Source organism: Manis pentadactyla, chromosome 13 (assembly GCF_030020395.1).
Source record: "Manis pentadactyla isolate mManPen7 chromosome 13, mManPen7.hap1, whole genome shotgun sequence".
Classification (NCBI taxonomy): Eukaryota; Metazoa; Chordata; class Mammalia; order Pholidota; family Manidae; genus Manis; species Manis pentadactyla.
In genome coordinates, this window is record NC_080031.1 from 96130523 (window position 1) to 96154194 (window position 23672).

Genomic DNA, 23672 nt, shown 5'->3' on the forward strand with positions numbered 1-23672 from the left:
AGATTCAGATTCCTGTTTTCCACCCCTACTCTAGGGGGACAAAATCACAATATTTGGTGGGATTTTTTGTGTGTGTGCTTTACTTCAAGCTCCCCAGGAAGTTCTGATGCACACTAAAGCCAGAGAACCAACTGGTTCTCTATTCTGCCTGTTCTGGTTGCCTTATTTTTCACATTTCAGCTAAGTCAGCATTATAGAAGTCCTACTTCAGATTGCCTATAAATTTTCAGTCTTACAAGGCAAATTAGGTATTGGTACTTAAGCAAAGGTTCCTTGGAATCTTTGTACAAAAGGAAAAGTATTATTTTTGTAATTTCAAAGTCCAAGAAATTTCTAATGAGCAAAGTTGAAAATTGCATTTGGATGATAAAAATGGAACTCAACACTAGTTTTTCAAAGAACAGGTTAGCATTTTATTTTTCTCTTCCTGACACTCAAATTCATATGAGGTGAAGATAACAGAACATAATCAAAATAACATACAAACACAATTTAAGAACATTTAACCATCTATTATAGCTATTCTTTGTAAAATACATAAAGGTAAACAGAAACATCTTTATATAAATTATGCTTAACAATCTGAATACACTGTGAAACAATTGTTGAACTTCACACTGAGATGCTAGTGCAAGCAATGGAGTACAAAAGTGCAAACAAGGTGAGCGATGAAAACTTATCACCACCTTAGCCCTTCAACAGACTCTGCATTCAGCCGAACACTGGAGGCCTTGCTATGGAAAACACTTTGATCACTGTTAAAACACCTTGACTGTTCACCCTGAGTGCACTGGCCTCAGTACGCAGCTGCTCAGGAGTCCAGGTTAGCAGCGGCCCCAGGGGACACAGCAGCCCACGTGAAGGCGGCCATTCGGATGTGAATCTTTACACTTGATGATGAACAATTCCAGAGACAACTTATATGTCAAAAACTGTAGAACTGTCACTCCCACTTTACTCCAAAATATTTAAAACTAGAATTAAATCTACCCTTCCCTCTGCTCCATCTCAAACACATGCTGAAGAAAAATTCATCCACTCCAGTGTAGCTTTCCCCAAAATAATTCTGTATGAAATCACTCAAAAGCCTTTTCCATTTCTGCCCTAAAATCTATTTGGGGTGGGGGTGGGGTGGTAATCCTGAAGCAAAATTTATTTTGGTAAGTGTGTTCACTTTACTTTGATTACTTTGGGTTCTATTTGAAAGTGTGGTCAAAGCCCTGAACGATTAATTTGTGGTAATACGTTAGCCATTTAATGTTCTAAACTATGAGGACACAAATTGACTGGTTCTAAACTACATCTTCAGTAGACTCTGTTACTGAACAAAGCCCTTCATACTTGAGAATCTTTTCATCCAGGTGTGGTGACGGATGTTGGTGGGGTGGAGAGAAGGAGTTTGGGGGTGGCTGCAGGGTTCAGAAATGGAAACACGGTCTTAACAAAATCCCAATTACTTTAAACAGAGGCACAGCCCCCATATGCCAGGAGTTTGTTCTATTCTTTCTTTTCTTTTTGGTTAAAAGAGCACTAATTTGCATTTCAAAAAGAGAAGCACAATGATACAAATGACCAGAAGTATCAAAATGTAGCTCTGACTATTCAGACCTCAATAAAAGACACCTCACTTTCTGAACTCTTATATTTATAGCAAGAAAATTAAAGGTTTATGTAAAAGCTTGAATTCCCTATTGATTTTGCATTAAGGAATTTATATTTGCTAATTTCTATTTTTTCATGTTTTCTTGGAGATTTTTTGAAGTTTTACCAACTTTTACACATGTTTAAAGTGATCCAAACAATATACTCTAAATAAAAGAAACACAAGATATTTTGAGAGACTTCCCTGCATAAAAACTATTCTCAGTGTACTCTGGTCAAAATTTATTTGGCAATAAATTATTGCAAACCTCAGTTATGTAAATGACTAACAAGACTGAAACACCACATTGAGTCACATACCAAATAGCCTTTATTTCAAAACTCTCAAGTCATGTCAACTAGAACTATACTGTTTGTTTTTTTTTAACTATACTGTTTTTAATTATGGGACTTGTAAAAATGCTTGCTTTTGAATGTGGTTGATTAAATAATTTTGCAGAAGGCAAGAAACAGTATTATCACAACCATTACCCTATTTTAATAATTTACAAGTAGTTTATGTGCTCAAAGCACTATATTGAGAAGGGTGAGCCAGTTGAAACTAAGGAAAAGAGACAATGTTCTTTCTGCTTATAATTGTAAGTCACACTAAATTTGCATATATACACAGGCACACAAAACTAAATTTTAGATCTATGTGGGCAATATGTGAATTGTACATCTTTGGCACTCAAAGATACTGTCAACTAAGCCACTGGTGAGGAATATTTTTTCATATATTTTAGTAAATGTCTATGCACTAACTTTTAAAAATGCTATTATCTCCATTCTAAAAATTCACTGAGATAAAGACAAACTGGAATCTATCAATGTAACCAGTTAACCAGAAGTATAATTAACAGCAGTAAATGAAGCAGGTGTGGGGTAAGAATCTCTTTAAAAATATAAAAATGGGCTGAGACGTTTTATTTTTAAGAGTTCTGGACTTAAGATTTTAAAACATTTTTTCAACAGTGCCTGATTTATATGGAATCCAATCTCAACTTGTACAGAACAGTGTATAATGCCATTTTCCCACCTTACAGCGGGAGGTACAGGCTAACTGGTGAGCCCAATACTACCGCCTTCTTGAAACACACACCACAGGTGCACATACTCCACAGCCACATATGAAGCGTAAGTCTTCCTCGTGTGCTTCTACTCTGTCTCGGCATTCTCTTAATTTGCTTCTCTTGGAGAGGAGCAGTGACTCAGTGTATGTGCCCTGCAGGCTTCTGGAGCCGGATGGTAAGCCTGAGGGCTGCAGGACTCTGCAGGCCCAGCTCCCCGGACCCCAGAGGGACGCCGGTTGCTGTGAAGGGCAGCTTCATTTCTAAAGGTTCAGGCTATAAGAATCTTACATCGTTGGAAAAATACCCACAATTTAGGTGTGGTCCACAAAGCCTTTGTTTCTTTGATCTGAGTGTCAGAACTAGAATGAAAATTCTGGAGCGAGATATTTTGTACCAGAGAACAGTTTTCCTCTAGAGAAACCAGTAAGCTTTTTCCTTTTTATCAACTTATGACAAATAATTAACTTTACAAGTATCCCAATAATACTAGGAAATACTTTAAGAAAGGCATATCTACGTAGGTAATGAAGACAGGTATCAGGGGGAGGCAGTTACTAAAAGTAAGGCTTAGTTCTGTGTAGTCAGGACATTAGAAGTACTTCACACGTATCTAGCAGAATAAACAAGCTGAAATATACCACTTCCTGTTTTTCCGTGGTACTACTGATGTTTCTAAGCAGGGAAGAAGCTCTTTTATTTTCATTTAGAAGGAAGCTGAAAGTGAAATGGGAGAGCCACCTAACTAAAACCAAACGTCATGTCGATAGGACCTTGGTGGTAGAGCCAACTGGCAACTCCTTCAGTCCCCACTCCTCAATCCTAACCTGCCTCACAGTACATTACTGATCACAGGAAGAACTATCATAACTCCGACTTGGACAACAGCTAGAGAAAACACTAATTCTGCTACTAAAATTATTCTTGATGAAATTACTGCAATCTATTCTCAATAGAATTGGTTAAATATACTATAAAATCTTAGTATATAACCAAAAGAGAAATCCTAAGCTTGAGAGCCTTTAAAAATACTTATTTGGCACTTAACTTTCACTTATTTTATTAATTATGGAAATCTCAGACAAATGGGGGAAAAACCCAATTTCTTAAGACAAAGAAACTCTAGGATAAAGAAAGTCATTAATAACTATCAATGAAGCTTGCAAACCCTATCACATAGCATTTTATCTAAAAACAAAAGCCTTTGTACTACAGAGTAAAAGCTAGTTGAGAGCATGTAGGATAAAGAAAATTAAATACAAGGACGCATTTTCTTTCTACCAAGAAATAAATTACACTGAAGAATGCAAAAACACTATAGGATAGGAGCAGAATCCGCACACATCTCAGAGACAACTGAAGCAGACGGGCTTTCTTTTTCCTCACATATGCAGGCCTCCACAGTGAGACTGTGCACACGACCCTACTTGCTGATTGCCCTGGGAGTGCCACTAAGTATAGGGACTGGGGAGGACCTCAAAATGTGGAGAGATTGGTTCTCGTAACTACTTCTGATAAAGAGGCACGGATACAAAACCTGGCACCAACAAGATCAGAGCACTTCAGAATTAGATGATCAGAATGGAGCTATAGGGCCTATCAAATCAAAACTTGATCTTGTGTTGTACCAGAAGATGTGCTTTTCTTCAGAAAGTCAATTCCACAGGGACTAGGACATGAACCCCCAACAGCACTGATAATGGTAGTGTTACTGATAAAAATACACAATTCAGAAATAAATGTGACATAAGGTGCAACCAAATGCAGCTTGTCTCCTGGTAAACGCAAAAGTCTCTAGGGACTTAAACATTATTCTAAATAATCTCAAGCAACGTCCTTCTGCAACAACCCTTCATTTGTATACTATTAAATACTCAAAATTTCAGAGCACACTAGCTAGATAAGACACATTTAAGTGAAACATTTGCCCAACAAGGATGCCAAACATTAGGGTTTGTTTTATTGCATGACGTTTGCACTAGAAAAAATATTATTGAAAACTGTAAGGCATCATGCAATCATCCATAAGCTAATTATTAACTGTACCCTTAAGCTAGGTGGACATATAATCTAAAATTCAAAAACTAGTTCCAAAAAAGTGCATAAAAATTTAACATGATGAACTTTTAAACACGGTTTGTATTTATAGTTTCATGTTGTTAAAAATTGCTTCAAATGTACTGCTGGAAAGTTGTTTTTTATAAATGCACTAGCGGGTAATGTCAGATTAGAAATTGTAAAAACTAATTATTTTTATGGAATTAGAAAGCTAACATTGTGATATTCAAACTTTCTTGAAACAGTTTTCAATTCTCACTCAAATTAAGTTGATACGATATAATATTAACAATCTAAAAAACATTTGTTTTCTAACCAACAAGTCTATTGAATTCAAGTTATGCACGTTGAGTGATCAAATCTCTGAGGAGGCCTGAATGGTGAGCCCTAGAGCCGATGATGGTTGGTGTTAATCAACGTACTGTGCCATCCAGCGGAAGCCTTCTCCATAACCTTGTCTTTTGAGCACACTGCACATGAAAACTTCTAGGGGTCGAGCATTCAGTTCTTTCAGAGATACATTGCCCTAGAAGGGAAGATAGACATTATGTTGCATGACCCCTTTATGAAAAAAAAGCTCCATTCCAAGTAGAATTGCAGCTCACACATCTTAGAACAAAGGGTGACTGTGATCAAGTCATGGCTGTTCGGCACGAGGTGCCCTAAACACATAGGAAGCACCCTTTTCTCACTCTACTTTAGGATGGGATGTCCACTCAGAGGGGAAGAGATGAGCTTGGGAGGCACATGAGAATGAATATAATTGTTGACTTAGAAAGACCGTAAGTTACCCAAACTGGCTTCATTAATATTAAAGACTGAGTAGGTTTATGACTAACCACGTTGTTTCATAAAATTAACATGGAGTTGACATTTTAAAAAGACGACACAGAAAACAAGACTAAAGTCTACTTTGTCTAACCTGAGAGTCTTCTTTCACAGGCTGCAGTTACTTCTCTACTCTGGAAGGGTATGTAAACCAAGGAAATTTTATTTGTAAACTCTAGGATTTTTCAATACTAGGGTTCCTCCCCCAACCAAATCCTAGTAAAAAATGAATGCAAAAATAATGCATCTTAACATTATAAAGTTTATGCTCAGAAAACCCCAAACACTCATGTCCAACTTCTGTATTTTAATTTTATCTCTGGTGAATTAAGGGTTTAAATACCAAGCTGGGGGCCTAAATATACTACTGGTATGCTTAAACATTCAAGTATATTATTTGGTGGCTAATTCTGAAAATTTATGGTAAATAAAACTTAGAAAGTTTTCATGTAGTTTCCCATAAGCATGAGCTTTGATATTTTTGTTACCACCAAGGAAAGGTTTCATTCAGTGGTAGAAAGAAAACAAATAAGGACATTAAAAAAGACCCAAATGTATAAAAGATAGTTTTCAAGAAAAAACACAACACAAAACAATAATGGGCACATGTAGCTGGACAATAGAATTTAAGAAGACACTTGGTTGTACACTCGAAACTAATAAAATGTTATATGTTAATAATACATCAATTAAAAAGAAAAAGAAGCCAGACTATACCAATTGGACTAATAAACACGATTACCGTTAGGGCTAGTACTGGAATAAACTACTTCAGAAAATAAAAATAAGTAAATACAATAAAAAGATATTTGTGTTCTTGACTGAAATATTCACACTTGTCAAAGTAAATTATTTTTTTACCTTTCCTGTTGTCTGACCATATAAACCAAACATCTCTCGTAACCTCTCTTCACTGATGGCTTCAGGTCTGTCGATCTTATTCCCGAGGATCAGTATGGGCACATTGGCAATGGTCTCATCTGTCATTAGTGACTGGGAAAAACGAAAACAAAACAAAAGACAAGACAAGATGTTGATATGAAACCACCTGAAGAGCTCATTTTGACATCACACCAAATAGGTATCAAGGACTCCTTCTCTCCTATCATGTTAACTTTGCTAGCTTTCTTTGGCAAAATTTTCCTACATTTTAAAGTGAGCTCAATGAACCCATAAGCTCATTTCTTCTTCTGTAAATGCTCACTCTGTGAATCAGTGACACACAGTGACTAGAACTAACACCGTGAAGGTGGGCAGGCTTGGTTTCATTTCTAGTAATGCTGCTTCTGAATTATGAGATTTTGATGCTTCGCTGAAGTTTAAAGAGAATTCAGAATAGTAGCACCTACCTTAAGGAGCTGATTTCAGAATTAAATGAGGTAAGATACACAGTGCCTGGCATAAAGTAGGAGTTCAGGAATTCCCTGAATGTGTTTCATGACCACAGAACCTACCTGGACTTTTCCACATGAACAAGTATTTGCCTGCTCTGGGAGATGTATAGCCAGGTCAGCCTGAGGTCAAATCATGGACCTGCTTTCTCTTTGTCCCAGATCTAGCACTGGCTTTGCCTGCTGCTTCTGAGCCCCTTTACGAAGAAGCATCTGACCTAAGAGAGGGGAGACAGGGTGGCTACACATGGCCCTGCTCACTCCTGGGAGTGAGGACAAAGATAGCATGTCATACCATTTCCAGGTTTGGGCCAACTCCTGCAGAGACAAGCATCCGAGGGACTCAAGACCAAGTCACCCTGGGAATGTCACGGATGTGAAATATACTCTAAGGGCGTACTCTTGTGTACAGAGTGAGCTCAAGTCTTCAGGAAGCAGTCTGTGTTCGTACTTCCTCAATAGCTACAATTATTCCAAGCTACTCACTCTGCATTCTAAGCAGAGTGATCACTGAGCTTCACGGATTGCCAGGAGTTACTGCAGAAAAGCCGCACTATGATACCTAGATTTCCAACCTATTCCTTCAGGCTTACCAGAGCGATTCAACAATGTTTAATTTTAATTATTTAACTTACATCAAGTTCTTCTTTTGATTCTAACAGCCTTTCGTGGTCTGCACAATCCACCAGAAATACAATGCCATTGATAGCAGGAAGGTAGTTTTTCCACACTCTTCGAGCTAACAAAAATAATCAGGAGTTAGATTTTATTTGCTGATCAAACCTAGCAGATGGTTTTATGGAAGAGTCCAATAGGTATTCAAGTGTAATTATCCCTTAGCTGATGCTACTTCATTAAATACTTAAGTTAACCTTTTGTCAATCTAACGTGCCAAAAATCTTTCCAGAAGACCAAAGAAGATATTTCAGGCTTTCCTTGATTGCGGACAAGTCAAATACTTTACTCTGCCCCAATTTTCCCATGTTAGAAGTAAAGTATTCGCTACCAATGAACAATGATACATGTTAAGTTCGCTGGAGGACCATTACTATTTTATTATACGTAGTATTCATTTTTTGACATTTCTAGTTTATCAGTTTTTTGCCAGTGATAAATTTGAAGTCAGCGACAAAAGGAAATTAGTATAGGGTACAGACTTAAAATAATACAAGCAAAGCAAACTGTTCTATTTGTAACAGAAATTAACTAAAGTCTATGAAACCATTAGGGTAATTTTTCCATGACATTATTTTATAAAAGAGAAAACAGTTTTGGGAGTACCCTGGGGGAAATAACTTTCTTTTCCAACTTCAGTTTTGTGACATATCTTAAAAACAATATAGAAACAAAGTCTCAGGCAAACTCCATTAGGTTGTAATTCTAATCATTATATTTCATAGTCCATAAATATACTTTATCTATATTTCAAACAATTTTTACATGTTTCAAATACATTTAAGGCACTTAAAGTCTTCCCAACAATTTGTTATATGAGGTTTTTAGAATGCCCACCAAATTTTTTTTTTTTTTTGTAGATGATAATTTTTTTATTGAAGGGTAGTTGACACACGGTATTACATTAGTTTCAGGTGTACAACATAGTGATTCAACATTTATATACATGACAATTCTGGGTACCAGCTATCACCATACCAAGGTGTTACAATATCTTGACTATATTCATTACATCCCGGTTACTTATTATTTTACCATTGGAAGTGTATACTTTTTTTTTTTTTTTCTGTGAGGGCATCTCTCATATTTATTGATCAAATGGTTGTTAACAACAATAAAATTCTGTATAGGGGAGTCAATGCTCAATGCACAATCATTAATCCACCCCAAGCCTAATTTTCGTCAGTCTCCAATCTTCTGAGGCATAACAAACAAGTTCTTACATGGAGAACAAATTCTTACATAGTGACTAAGTTCTTACATGGTGAACAGTACAAGGGCAGCCATCACAGAAACCTTCGGTTTTGCTCATGCATTATGAACTCTAAACAGTCAGTTCAAATATGAATACTCATTTGATTTTTATACTTGATTTATATGTGGATACCACATTTCTCTATTATTATTATTTTTAATAAAATGCTGAAGTGGTAGGTAGATACAAGATAAAGGTAGAAAACATAGTTCAGTGTTGTAAGAGAGCAAATGTAGATGATCAGGTGTGTGCCTGTAGACTATGTGTTAATCCAAGCTAGACCAGGGCAATAAAACATCCACGTATGCAGAAGATTTCTCTCAGAACAGGGGGGGTGAGGTTCTAAGCCTCACCTCTGTTGATCCCCAATTTCTCACCTGATGACCCCCCTGCGACTGTGCCTGTCTTAGGTTGTTCCTCCAATGCCCATCAATTTTGTAATATATATTATTTATCAGTCACTATGTGCTGGATACTGCAAAATCCTTCTAGGAATATAAAAAATGAAGGATTTTAGTCCTAGGAAGTTTAATAGAGGAGATGAACAGGTTTTCCAAACTTGCAGACATGTACACAAATGCACTAAGTGTGACGGGGGTACCCCAACTGGAAATGGCTTCTCTGAGGAGGTAGCAGCAGTGATAATGGCCCTGAAGGTGGGTTACTCTTGTGCAGATGGGGACACTTTGAGCTAAAGCACAGAGGAGAGAGAACATCAAGAGGGTTTGGTTTGGTTGGTGTTTAGAGAATGGGAAAGAGAATAAGGGGAAATAATCGAAAAGTAAACCTGAATTAGATCCCCAAAATCCCAAGTGCCAGGTCAAGTTTGGCCTTTATTTTGTAGGTTAGCCATTGAAGTTTTTGCATAAGCAGCAGTAGATATTCATACCATGATAATGACAGTAAGTGAAAGGTGGACTGGAGCAGAGAGAGAATGAAGGTTAAATTCTACTTACATGTTTCACCACCAAAAGCAATTCAGGCTTAAATTGACCATGAGTATCATGAAAATCACCCTTGCTTTTAAAGCATCCATCTAGGGTAAAAATTCCTAAATTTTAAATCTACTCTGGCCTTCCTTGAATAGAATGAGATTTCATGCATTGGAACATACTGGTCACATTTTTGTTAAATTAAAATACAATAAAGCAACTATAAGAGTAACAGAATCTTACCTTGAACATGACCACCCAGATCAAAAGTTGTAAAGGTCATGCCAGCAATGGTTAGTTCTTCTGAAGCTAAATAACAGTACAAGGTATTTTTACAACATGAAATCAGAAATCCCTTCATAGTATATATTGCTACTAAATGTTTTATTTAATTGCAAACAAAGTCAACTCAAACATTTAGGAACTAATAAAGGAATTTTGTTGTGATTAGATATACTCCAGTTCATATGGGCAATATAACACAAGTAATGATGATACTCAATTCTATTATTCACTACCCACCACAAACCCAACACTTATTTTTCCTTCTTTATTTCTCTTGGTAAAAATGATAATCTATTCAGATAGTTACTGCTGTGAATCCAAGTAACTGTTCTAATCTAGTTATCTTTTCTATAAAACATCTTAAATGATACAAGTGAAACAGTAACTTTTTCTCATGGCTGTCACATTTCACAGGTGACAATATTTAATGACAAATACAATAAAAATTTTTGGTCATTATTTCTTCAAATATTTTCTCTGCTTCCTCCCTTCCTCTTCTAGAACCTTACAGGTTTGCTAGATTGCTTGATATTGACCCCACCAGTCACTAAGGCACTCTTTGTTCATTTTTTTAAGTTATTTTTCTCTTTATGCTTAATTTTATATAGTTTCTATTGTGTTGACTTCAAGTTCACTGGTCTTTCCTTCTGCAGTACTAGCACTCTCTGATTTGCTGGTAATTCTATCCAGTGCAAATTTCATTTCAGGTAATGTATTTTTCATTTCTTGAAGGTGCACTTAGTTCTGACTTATATCTTCCATTTCTTTCATAACATTCATATTTTCCTTATATTTTTGAGCACATTCATAACAACTGTTTAATGTCCTTATTTGCTAATTCTATCATCTTTGTCACTTTTGGGTCTGTTTCTACTGATTTTCTCCTGGTTATGGATCCAAATTTCCTGCTTCTTTGTATTTGTACTAATTTTTGACAGGGTTCTGGATTTTGCTGGATTCTTATGAAAAAAGCTGGATTTTGTTCTGGCAAGCAGTTAAACTGCTTGCAGACCAATTTTAAAGTTTCGTTAGGGCAGATCTAAAGTAGTCTTTATTTTGGGACTACTCTAGCCCCATTACTAAGGTATGATCCTTTTGGCGTCTCTATTCAATGCCCTATATATTCAACAAGGTGTATCCATCTGGCTGGCGGGAATATGAATGATTTCCAGTCACATGTGCGCTCTGGGAATTATTTGGCCAACAGCTTTGCTGTAACTCTTCTTTCTCCAGAAATTGTTCTTTGACTGGACATGTGGAATTTTACCCTATGCATGCAAAGACTGGTATTTAGCCATGAAAATTTCTGGAGTTCTTCCTCTGCAGAGCTCCTTCCTCTCTGCTACTTGCCCAGCATATTCTAGTCACTTAAGCCCCCCCAAATTCTGGTTTCTGTCTCCTCAACCAAGCAATACTACTGGGTTATGTTCGGGTTTCCTCTCCCTGTACCATGGTCTGAAAATTATCTCCTGTGAATAAAGAAGGGTTTGTTTTCTTTTTCTCAGGAATCATAGTCCTGTGCTAACTATTGCTCAACATCTGGAAACAGTTGCAGTATGTTTTTGTCCAGTTTTCTGGTTGTTTATACAGTGGGAGGTTAATGCCAGACTGTCGCTCACTCATGGCCCAAGTGGAGGTCCCCTACAATTAAACAAGGAAAGGTTCAGTGTAATTGTTAATTATTCAGTATAACTGCTGTGGCCCCATAGCTTATCTTGTTAAAAAATTCTGTATGTACAGTGCCAAATGAATGAATAATTAATGCAATTTGTGTTTAAGTGTGTCCTTTCCATATGTAAAACACAATGCTTGGGTGTGATTGGCAAACTACCTCTATGGTTACAATCCTCAGAACACTCTCTGCTTTATAAAAGAAGTCCCAATTTTATTAATGAAGATACAGAACACTGTTAACATCCCAAGAAGCCCTCTTGCCCCTTCCCAGTCAATCCCCGCCTCCATTCCCAGAAGCAACCGCTGATCTGAATTCTATTACCACAGGTTAGCTTGCCTGTTCTAGATTTTCATATAAATGCTATCATACAATTTATAATTTTTTGTGACTTGCTTCATCCATGCAATATAATATGCATTGTATGTATCAGTAGTTTATTCCTCTTTCTTGTTGAGTAGAATTCCACTGTTTATCCATTCTTTTTTTGACAGACATCTGAGTTGTTTCCAGTTTTTGGCTATTACAAATAAAGCTCGTGCAAACATTCCTGTACAAGGATTTTGGTGAATGTGTTTTCATTTCTCCTAGATAAATACCTAGCAGTGGAATGTCAGATCATAGGTAAATATATGTTACCTTTTTCACATATGCTTTTGATTAATTGAAAAATGTAAGTTGAATGAATGTGAGCTGCAAGAAGGTTGAGGTAGCAATCGTTTTGTGCTACTGCTTTTACTCCTAGTACTTAGAACAATGTCTGACATAAAGTAGGTGCTCAATATTTGTGAGTAAAAGAGAGGAACATCAAAAAATTAAAAAATGACCTACACCTAATATAATACCATTCTATAGTCTCTTTCAATTCTGTTTTTGCAAACCATTTTATATACTCAATCTCACATGACCATTTTTTCTTTAATAGTAGTGTTCTTGTATCAGAATCTTATTTGCCAAGCCTCACTCTTTTCTCCTAATACAAAAAAGAATTTATCAATTTTGTGAAATTTTCCTTTTCCAACTTCACTTACTAACATTTTATAGATAAAATGGTATTTTTTTGTTCTCCTTCCTTGTTGAGTATTTACTATATTTACTAAATAGCTATTATATGATCTACTTTTTGTTTGTTCTCAATTTTATACTCATTATTAAGGCCACACTTTATTTCATAATCAATCTGTGGAGTAGCTCATCTTTAAATTCTGTGTCTACTTGATTCATAGTCTTTTCAACAGTAAAAGTAAGGTCACAGCTATTTGTAAGTTAGGCTTCTGTTTCTAATAATTTTGTTACTTTACTTTCTCAAACAGTACCAATTACATAATACATATAGGATGGAATGTACGTGGTGTCCACCAGGTAGTTTTCCTTAAAGAAAGCACAGTAAATTATTTTTCGAATTGTTTTAAAACTTCCAATAAATGTATCAACACATGCCCTGCTTTTGGAATAGTTCCATGGTCTTATATTAGATATTCTTGAGGCTGTTAATACTAGGCAAATAACTGGTTATAAGTTGAGAGTTACTAGCAAAGTATAAGACTATAATCTGTCCACTAAATAATGATTAAAATAGTACAGTTTTCAAATTTGAAATTTAACTTATGTAAACAGGGTAAAGGAGACTATTTACAGCCTAAGCAATGTATGGTTGGATAGACCTCAATTATGTGATAATCCCTGAGACAATAACCTTTTAATTCCTCTGGCTAGATGGGGGTGACTAACTGATAAGATTATTTCAAGATCTAAATATACTCCCTGGGAGTTGGGTAACTTATTACTTACTGTACTATTTTAAGAATAGGTTAAATCACCTGATCATAATTTATCTATACACAAAAAAACAAAACACCCCAAAACAAAAATTTTTAGTTAGCACCTATGAACTGGTATCACTGGACAAAGTAATCCATTGCACAGAGGAATATACTTACTGGGATGTAACGTGGGGACATGTTGTCCAAGTCTGTCATCTTTTAGCATGTGTAGCAATGTCGTTTTTCCTGCATTATCCAATCCAAGAAATACCAATTTACCGGTTTTCTTATATAATCCTGCAGAGTAGTAGCTATGATTAATCAAAGTAATATCTGACACAGTTATTAAAACAAAATGGCTTTAAATAAAAGTATAATATTTACAGCTTAGTTACTGAGATGTTTTCCTAATTACTCTAGAATTCTGATAAACAACTATTAACTTTTTACACTTTTAAGATTTTATATTGGCCTGAACAAGCATAGATTTCTAATCTATTTTTAGTTTTGAAAAGCTATTTTAAATCTATTATGATTGGGGAATTCCAGTCATAATAAAATTAAACGTTGCCCCAATCAATGAATGTATGTTATGTAAACTTATCTGCAATGCCAAAATGCTAATTTCCTTAATAATTTAGTGGTAAATATTTGTGTCCTTGACTACAGAAACACTCACGAAATACTTGACCTCATGTATTTATGAAACTAGAGCAAAAGATAAACTGAAGAGATTTTTCATGGATGAAAATAAATATTATTTGGCAATAAAAATTATGGTGAGTTTTTTCAGTAAAAAGATCTTAATTCATTGTCAAATCATCCCTGAAAATAAGGTTAAACTATTCACAGGATTGCATAAAACTAAGCAACAACAACAAAAAACTCCAAGCAAATAATTTTAGATACATCAACCACATACTACTAGATCAAAGCTAGAGAGAAAAAGAGAACATTGACCAATTTATAGTAGACTGGCATTTACTGCAGAATTCCATATTGACCTTTTCTTTAAAGATTTTTTCAGAGCAGTTTTAGGTTTACAATAAAATTGAGAGAAAGCTATAGAGATATCCCATATACCCTGTTCCAACACATATATAACCTCCTCCATTATCAATACTCACCAAAATGGTATATTTTTAACCAAGGATGAACCTACATTGATACATCATAATCACCCAAAGTTTACCTTAGAGTTCACTCTTGGTGTTGTACATTGCGTGTTTGGACGTAAGTACAATGACAGGTATCCATCATCATAATATCACAGATTATTTTCACTGCCCAAAAAATCCTCTGTGCTCTACTTATTCATCCCACACTACCCCCGCTGCCTGGCAACTACTGGTCTTTTTATTGTCTCCATATTTTTGGCTCTTCTAGAATGTCATATAGTTGGAATCACATAGCCTTTTCAGATGAGCTTCTTTTACTTAGTAATATGCATTTAAGGTTCCTTGATGTCTGTTCCTGGCTTGATAGTTCATTTCCTTTTGAGTGATGAATAATATTCCATTGTCTGGATGAACCAGTTTATCCATTCACCTAATGAAGGACATCTTGGTTGCTTCCATGGTTGGCAAGTATGAATGAAGCTGCTATAAATACCTGTTTACAGGTTTATGTGTGGACATGAGTTTTCAACTCCTTTGGGCAAATACAAAGGAGCACTATTGCTGGATTGTATAGCAAGAATATGTTTAGTTTTTTAAGAAATCAAATCCAAAGTGGCTGTACCATTTTGTATTCCCACCAGCAATGAGTTAAAGTTCCTGTAGCTTCACATCCCTATCAGCGTTTGGTGTTGTCAGTCTCTGGATTTTGGACATTCTAATAGGTTTGTGGTGGTACTGAACTTTACCTTTCATGTGTTTGATTGCCTAATGCCCATGGAATTATGTGAGGACAGGGAACACAGTAGCACCTCAAAAAACATTTACTCAATCAATAAATGAACTTTTAAAGATTTTAGGCAATTATGATGCTTTATTTTTAAAATAAAGATCCTCACATTATTTTATACTGTCACTCCACTACAGGTCAAATGTCAGATCTCTCTATGCTACCTCCAAGAGAATTCTTAAATCTTTTCATCGGACTGAAATATTTTGAAACATTTTTTACAGAGGGGAATGAGGCCACCCTTTTTCATGCCAAAACAACATCTCATTCTTTATCCACATTTAAGGTTAAGAAATAAATTGTTTGAAATAGCAGTAGACTCATAGACACTGAGAAGTGACTACTGGTTACCAAGGGGAAAGAGTTGGGGAATGGAGCAGGGGAGGAGGAGGGGAAGAAAATAATCAATTATTCTGTAATATCTTGCTACACTGATAGATAGTAACCACACTAGAGGATGTAAAAGATTTAATAATATGGGTAACTATTGAACCACAGTGTTGTATATTTGAAACCAATATAAGATTGTGCATCAGTGATACTTCAATTTAAAAAAAAAGCAATGAACAAAAAAAGAAAAAGACATGGACGTCATAATCATTTTTTTAAATTAAGGTATCATTGACATACAATCTTATGAAAGTTTCACATGAGCAACATCGTTTGTGGTTTCAACATTCACCCAATTATCAGTCACTATCAGTGTAGTAAGATGCTATAGAGTCATGCTACCTGTCTTTTTCGTGCTGTACTGCTGAAATCATAATCTTTTAATCACCTACTGAACAATAATTCTGATCCTAATGGGAAGATTATCTTCCACATTTGAGATTGAACTGGAATACTACATTTCTCCTTTAATTATGAATTCTGAGTAATAATTTATTTAAACATTTCTATTTCTTAAAAGGTTTCTACAAAGATTGTTTCTAACCAATGCTATGAATCTTACCATCCTAACTTTTAAACAGTAAAAATGTACTGAAGAGTGAAAAGGGAACACCTAGACTTTAACATTTAAAGTGGGTTGGAACACATTCTTTTGTGGTAGGCACAGTTAAGCACACCTGTATACACTATTTCATTTAATCCTCAAAATAGTTCTTTGAAGTAAGCATTTATTATCCTCTTTTTTACAGAGGGGAAACAAAGGTTAATTTGCTCAAATATTGGAAGTCAGATTTGAGATTTGAACCCATGAATGATCCCCAAACCTTGGTTTGCTTCCGTTTCTGTATGCTGCCTCTTAATGTTACCCCTATAAACCACCTTGGTTCCTGATTGTGATGCAATCTTTTTGCCTTTTTAATTTAGCACAGATTCATTTTTCTATAAGCCAAGATATAGAGTCCTAACTGTTACAACCCAAAATCCCAGTATAATAAAGTTTAAAACCCCTATTTCTGACCCAGTTATTCTAAGTATATGACAAAATATTTCAGTCCAATAAGATTTAAGAATTCTCACTACGCTGATGGACAGTGACTGTAATGGGGTATGTGGTGGGGACTTGATGATGGGGGGAGTCTAGTAACCATAATGTTGCTCATGTAACTGTAGATTAATGATACCAAAATAAAAAAAAAAATGTGCCAGGAAGCCTGGGGGAGGATTGAGCCAATTTAAAAAAAAAATAGCATGACACATCTGTGTGTAATTGTGCACTAAATAAAGGCTAAGAATGAAAAAAAAAAAAAGAATTATCTTGGAGGTAGCACAGAGAGATCTGACATTTGACCTGTAGTGGAGTGACAGTATAAAATAATGTGAGGATCTTTATTTAAAAAATAAAGCATTGGTTTTTAAAATTTTTCAAATACTGAGGTTTAACTAGGAAATAAAAACACTGTGATAAAATATGATCTTACATTTTATGCTTTTAATACATAGTAGTCAATATCCAAGATACAGAATCAACCAAACTGTCCAACCCTAGATGAATGTATAAAGAAGATGTGGTACATATACGGAATGGAATATTACTCAGCCATAGAAAAGAATGAAATCTTGCCAATTTGAGACAACATGAATGGACCTTGAGGGTATTATGCTAAGTGAAATTAAGTCAGGAAGAGAAAGACAAATACCATATGATTTCACTTACATGTGGAATCTAAAAAACAAAGCAAGTAAATAAACAAACATATAACTAACCCAGAAATAGGCTCATAAATACAGAGAACAAACTGGTAATTACCAGTGGGGAGAGGAATTGGGGATAGGGGATTAAGGAGATTAAGAGGTTAAATTTCTAGTTATAAAATAAGTCAGTCACTGAAAAGTCTAGTCAGGGGAGTATAGTCAATAATATTTTAATAACATGGTATGGTGACAGATGGTAACTACACTTACCATGGTGAGTATTTTGTAATGTATATTAATGTCAAATCACTATGATGAACACCTGAAACTATTAAAATGTCAACTATACTTCAACAATAACAAAAATAGTTATGTGTATGTATGTACATGTATCAGTCAAACACAATTTATATTTCCCAAACAAAATTTATTTCCTTGGTTAAGATTATATTTGTGGAGAAAGAAATATTTACATAGGAGATACTATTCCATTAAGTATGGTCGTGACCAGTTTGGAACTATGTTGACCACTCTGTAATTACGCGAAAAGCTTCTCTTTCGGCCAATGCACATGATGATGATTACAAGGAGACTACCCTTAGGGCAAAATTTGAAAATAAGAGGCCAGAAATATTTTCATTAATTATTACAATAATAACATAGAGTTGTGTCTATCCCAACATAAAAGTTAATCAAAAGCTTGTTCCACTGAAAAATGTGGCAAGTCAAGTGTATCAATAAAAGAATGAGAAGCAATGGTAAAATAAATAAGTAACCGGGATGTAATGTATAGCATAAGGAATATAGTCAAGATATTGTAACAGCTTGGTAGGGTGATAGCTGGAACCTAGAATTATGTATATAAATGTTTTATCACTGTGTTGTACACTTGAAACTAATTTAATGTAATACTGTGCGTCAACTACCCTTCAATAAAAAATATTTAAAAAAAAAGAAAAAAAAAGAAAAAAAAAAAAGAATGAGAAGCAAAGATTTCTCCTATCTTTAAAATCTATAAAAAAAGGAAAATTAGTAATCAGAACTGTTGGGTAAACAAGTGCTCAGTTAGGAGACTGTAAACTGCCATTTATGATATAGAAGGTGCTTCATGGAACATGAACTTTTATAATAACAAAAATAAGGCAGTGGATTCCTATGAGGCTGAATGAGATAAAGTATGAAAAGCACCTAGGTAAACTGGCTAATAAATGGTAGCTATTCCTGTTAAAACTATTTCTATTAACAATCTTAAGAGATAGGAATTACTACTGTTATTTTACAGATAAGGAACCTAAGGCTAACATGGAGAAAGTAATGTACTTAAGATTATGTAATTTATTAGGGATACAATGAGTAATTGAACATATTTGTATTATTCAAAGCCCACATTAGTAACTACCGGGTTACATATAAAGATGCTTTAAACAAATAAGCACTTTTATTGAAGTAGGCTTAAATGAGATAACAAAGAAATAAAGGGCCAACATTACCTAAAAACTGTAGCACACTGCTGAAACCACTGTAAATCCAGTCAAATATGAAGGACATATTCAAATCTTACAGGGTCTGGAAAAAAAAGCGTTTTGAATTTAGTCAACATTACTCAACATTTAGTCAGCATTAAATACCAACAATATTAAACATCAACTCTGAGTAAATCAACCTCTAACAACTGTACTACAAAGAGTTAAACACTCTTATCCAGGCTGGTCTAACCTGATATATACTGATGCATAAAAAACAAAATGCTGTTAAAGTACCAAGAAGAGACCACTCTTTGCCCACAGAGTAGCAAAAATGAAAATAAGTTTTAACAGCCAGGACTAGAAAAGATGTGGTAAAAGAGCACTGTTAGTGGCAGCAAGAATTGGTACAAATATTTTTCAAAACCAACTTGGCAATGATGTATCTGTTGATATCATTTGACCCAATAATTCTATTTTTATTAAATTGTCCTAAATATGGAAAGGCATTATGTGTAAATATATGCATCAAAATGTTACATAAGAAAAGTTTTGGAAATCATCCATGTTCAATAATAAGTTAAAGTTAAATTAATTATAGTATATATGGCTTATGGAATATTTACTAAAACCTTGGAGTTGGGGAGGAAGATCAGGGAGAAGAAAAAAAGGAGAAGAAAGGAAGTTTATGAGAATGAAATTAAGTTTTTAAGTCACATTATGCCTATACAGAGTATAAAAACCCTTTTTCTATTTCTTTTGGTCTTTTTTTAGCTGTTGGTAACAGATGGTAAATTCCTGGGTTTATTACCTTTTTGCAGTTTTAAAATTTAAGTATTACTGAGTGTTAAAAAAATTTCTTACATCACAGTGCAGAGTCTAGTTCAATTCAGCATTTACTTGACATGTGCTTGATAAACTAATAGAGCTAATGTGGAAAATAGGAGAAAAAAAGCTTCTTGAGAAAAGAAAGATCACATACACAAAAATACACTTTCAGATCAACAGAGTTCATTTTCTAGAGCTTAACAAAAGAACCCAGGCCCCAAACTAGGGCCAAGTCCAACAAATTTGAAGGGTTATGCTATCTTTGACATTTAGACAAAGTATGACACACAACACTGCTTTCTTTAACCATCTCTCACTCCAGTAGGCTGTCAAGCTGACACAGATGGGCCCACCAAACTCAGTTCCTAGAGGGTAAGTTGTTAAGAGACCACACTGTCTTGAGTGTGAGAGATACAGAAAAGAGACAGCCTACTTCCAATAGGTACAAGGCCTAGCAATATTTACTTGGAGATTCCCTGGATCCTGACAATAGTCTCTCCTCTCTTCTATCTCTTTACTTGAACTAGCATGAGCAGAATTCTGTTCTTGCAACCAGTAGATTCCTGATTAAGACAGAGTGACTGTCAAATTTAAATAGTTTCATTCACAAGAATGAGAACTATAACAGCAACATATATATAAAAGAATCTAGTATCTTACAAGTTCTTATTTTACTCCAGTTGAAAATTATACCTCCTACTATTATCATTCTTGGTCGTGCAGAAAGTAAAACTTGTAGTCAGAGAAAACACATAGGGTTGGGATGTCTTTTCTAAAGATTTTCAGGTATGATAGATGTTTTTCAAAGAGGATCATACTTCCACTGCAGAGAACCAAATAAAGCAGTGATGTGTTGAGATATTTAATTCAGTACATGTTTACTAGGCTCATATTACATCCAAGGTGCTGAGCTAGCCACTATGGGAATACAAATATTAATGATAAACACGAATCTTTCTTTCAAAAAGGTTATAGTCTAGAGTGATAAGTTAGCTACACAAATGGGATTTGACTTTAAAATGTTAAAACTGAATAGGATATTATCAAGGATGGTAACAACTTATCCTATAAAGTTTCAAGACTTACACAAACACACACAAAAAAATTGCCCATACTGTAAAGTATAAACTTAAATTAGGGGATTAATGATCATCAGAGCACAAAAACAGAATAATGCAACAAAAAGAGGTGTGGTATGCTCACAAATGTACTTTATATTATGTATAAAAATAGAGAAAAGAAAACCAGTCCTGCTTGTCTCTACATCCAAAGTCCTATTTCCATAGCTCTAAGGTGGCAACAAGGTATGGCTAAGGAAAGGTCTCCTGGATGATGTTAGGCCTGAATCTTGAAGATTAAGTAACAGTTTGCTAGAAGACTGTGAAGGTTATACAACATACAGAACTGTGAAACTGAATGGGTACAGCAGGTACAGCAAAATATTAGGTACTGTTGAATGATGACTGGGACCAGGGAACCACAGACTGAGAGTAAAAATTAATGGTGCTAACAAGTGAGGCAGGAGCCAGAGTGATAAACCTGGGACTAAATCTAGGCACCTGCTCTTCACGCTTGCTACCGTGGACATAAGAAACAGTACTGAATCCGTTTTTCAATTTAATAAAACAAAGCAAAACAAAAAATAACAGCTACCACTTCTTGAATCCCTAGCAGCACTACGGTCTAGAGGTTAAGAGCAACAGCTCTGGAACCAGGACTTTACTACTTATTATCTACCTTACCCAAGTTACTTCACTTTCCTTACTTGTAAAATGGGAATAGTAGTGGCTGAGATGGCAGTTGTGAAGATTAAATGAATGACTACACACAAAGCACTTGGTATCTGGCAAGGAGTAAGCATTCAATGTTAGCTGCTGCTATTATTTTTTTTACTATATAACCCACAGTACTAGACACTTTATATATATCACCACCAAATACCCCAATCTTTTAAAGTAAATATTCATTGTTCCCATTTTATAAAAGAAGAAACTAAAGGTATAATAATAACTAAAACTCAGCTACGTATTAGTGATTGGCATATCAACGTTTCCAACCTAGGTCTCTCTGATTTCCCTGCCCATGACCTTTACCTTATAGTGCAGTGGTTCTCTGAAGTTTTATAATAAATAGTTTTAAAGGTTTATTACATTTGTTTAAATGATTGGGTACCATTTTTAATCACCCCAGCTTACGACTGTGACCACGTGTAATTCCTTCCTCTACCTCACACCCCACATACATTCCCCAAATCAATTTCTGCAGTGAAGTCTCGGCTTTCTTTGATTCCCACAGGAGCCACCTAGTGAAGAACTTTATGTTGCATTTCTAGCTACCACCTTAACTAACTTCAAAATCTGTTCCTACCCATCTGTACACAGCCTCCAGAGCAGCTTCATCAAAATGTCACCTTGGACTTGACTTGTTGCATAGCCAGAGTGACTATAACTCCCGGTTTGTAATGGCCAGTCTCACAAAGTTATCTCAGTGTAATTATTTACAGTCCTTCCTTTCATTCCCAAAAGGATCCTGATTTAGGTGTGAAACTAAATGGTTACCCTATACATGTGGATGGCGAACCACTGGAGGTTTGACATGTGAGCTCAGAAATAATCCAATCAAATGCCTAGTCCAGTATTCCGGAACTTCCATTATCTACCTCCAGCTACCTTTCCAAGCTTAATACATATTACTTCCCTATTTATAAGCTTTCCCTGGGTCGAAGTAAACCATTTGCTATTCACTACTGGTGACCTGTACTTTACCACCTTAAAACCTCTGTCCGTTCTCCTCCCCAACATTAGATTTTCTCTCACTATCTCTGCTTAAAGTCCTCCTGCCTCAAGCACCAACAAAATGCTATGGAAGAAATGAATTGTTGCTTGAGATGGTCTTTAAAGGACAGATGGGGCTGAAGAACTAATGGAAGGTAGAAGAACGAGAAGAGATACTGAGAAAGTGGGAAGGACTCAGCTCCACCAAATCCACCACAGAGATGTCTCAGCTAGCGCTGGTGACAAGGAGACAGCTGCTGAGAGCATGAGCAGCCTGCAGTGGGTTGGCAGTGCTGAAGAGCCTATGGCCAGTACTTAAAGCACAGCAGAGCCTATGTAACAAGTTACAAGTTTCTTCTGCAAAATCTCTCAGGGTGCTGTAGAGATCAAATGAAATAAAATGCTCAAAGTATTTAACACCTGGTTGCTGTTATTATTGAGAAGTGAACAGGATAGGAGGTTAATAGGTGGAGCCACTGAGGAGTTTGAAATGGAATGAGAGAAAGGAGATTTTTTTCTTATGGAAGGTGAGGCTTGAGTATGTTGATGAAATGAAGGAAAGGAGCTAGTGGACAGGGAGAGATTAAAGATGAGAAAGAAGAGGGAACTAACCAAAAGGGGAAAAGTCTCAAGAGGAGTCAGGGCTGACAGCACATCTCTTCCTCTAATACTAGAAGGCAGGCAGGCCAGGAAATGTAGAGGGGAGGTGGTAGGAATCTGGCTCCAAAAGTGAAGAAGTGGCAAAGAGAAATTCTGAGGAGCACAGTGAAGATTAGAATAGCCACACTGGCGAAGAGATCAAGTGAAAAGTTGGTTAAAAAAGAGCCATGTGAACTGTCTTTTAGAATGGTTGCTCTGGAGGAGGCCAGATGTCACAGAGCAAGTCCAACTACCCTGACATTTCCGTACAAGAAACTATTGTTATCAGCCTGTCCCTACTCCAGTCATCCAGTCCAGGCACTAGGCCTGTGAGTGAAGCAGCTAACTCGGACTATTCAGGCTCCCGCATGCACTATACAAAGAATGGAGGCTCTACACAGACGGCCCCAG

The 23672-nt window shown here is 35.7% G+C and overlaps 1 protein-coding gene across 1 annotated transcript in view; it reads right to left on the minus strand.

Annotated features, from left to right (window-relative positions):
* Nucleotides 1–389: 389 nt before the first annotated feature.
* Nucleotides 390–23672, minus strand: part of SAR1B (secretion associated Ras related GTPase 1B) — a 29105-nt gene continuing 5822 nt past the window's right edge. Inside the window, exons 2-7 of the mRNA XM_036898217.2 lie at nt 19048–19123; nt 13748–13867; nt 10094–10159; nt 7624–7727; nt 6459–6590; nt 390–5295 (exon numbers count right to left, since the gene is read on the minus strand). Coding sequence (XP_036754112.1) covers nt 5179–5295; nt 6459–6590; nt 7624–7727; nt 10094–10159; nt 13748–13867; nt 19048–19105 — 597 coding nt within the window. The 5' untranslated portion in view covers nt 19106–19123 and the 3' untranslated portion in view covers nt 390–5178. The remainder of the gene's footprint in view (nt 5296–6458; nt 6591–7623; nt 7728–10093; nt 10160–13747; nt 13868–19047; nt 19124–23672) is intronic.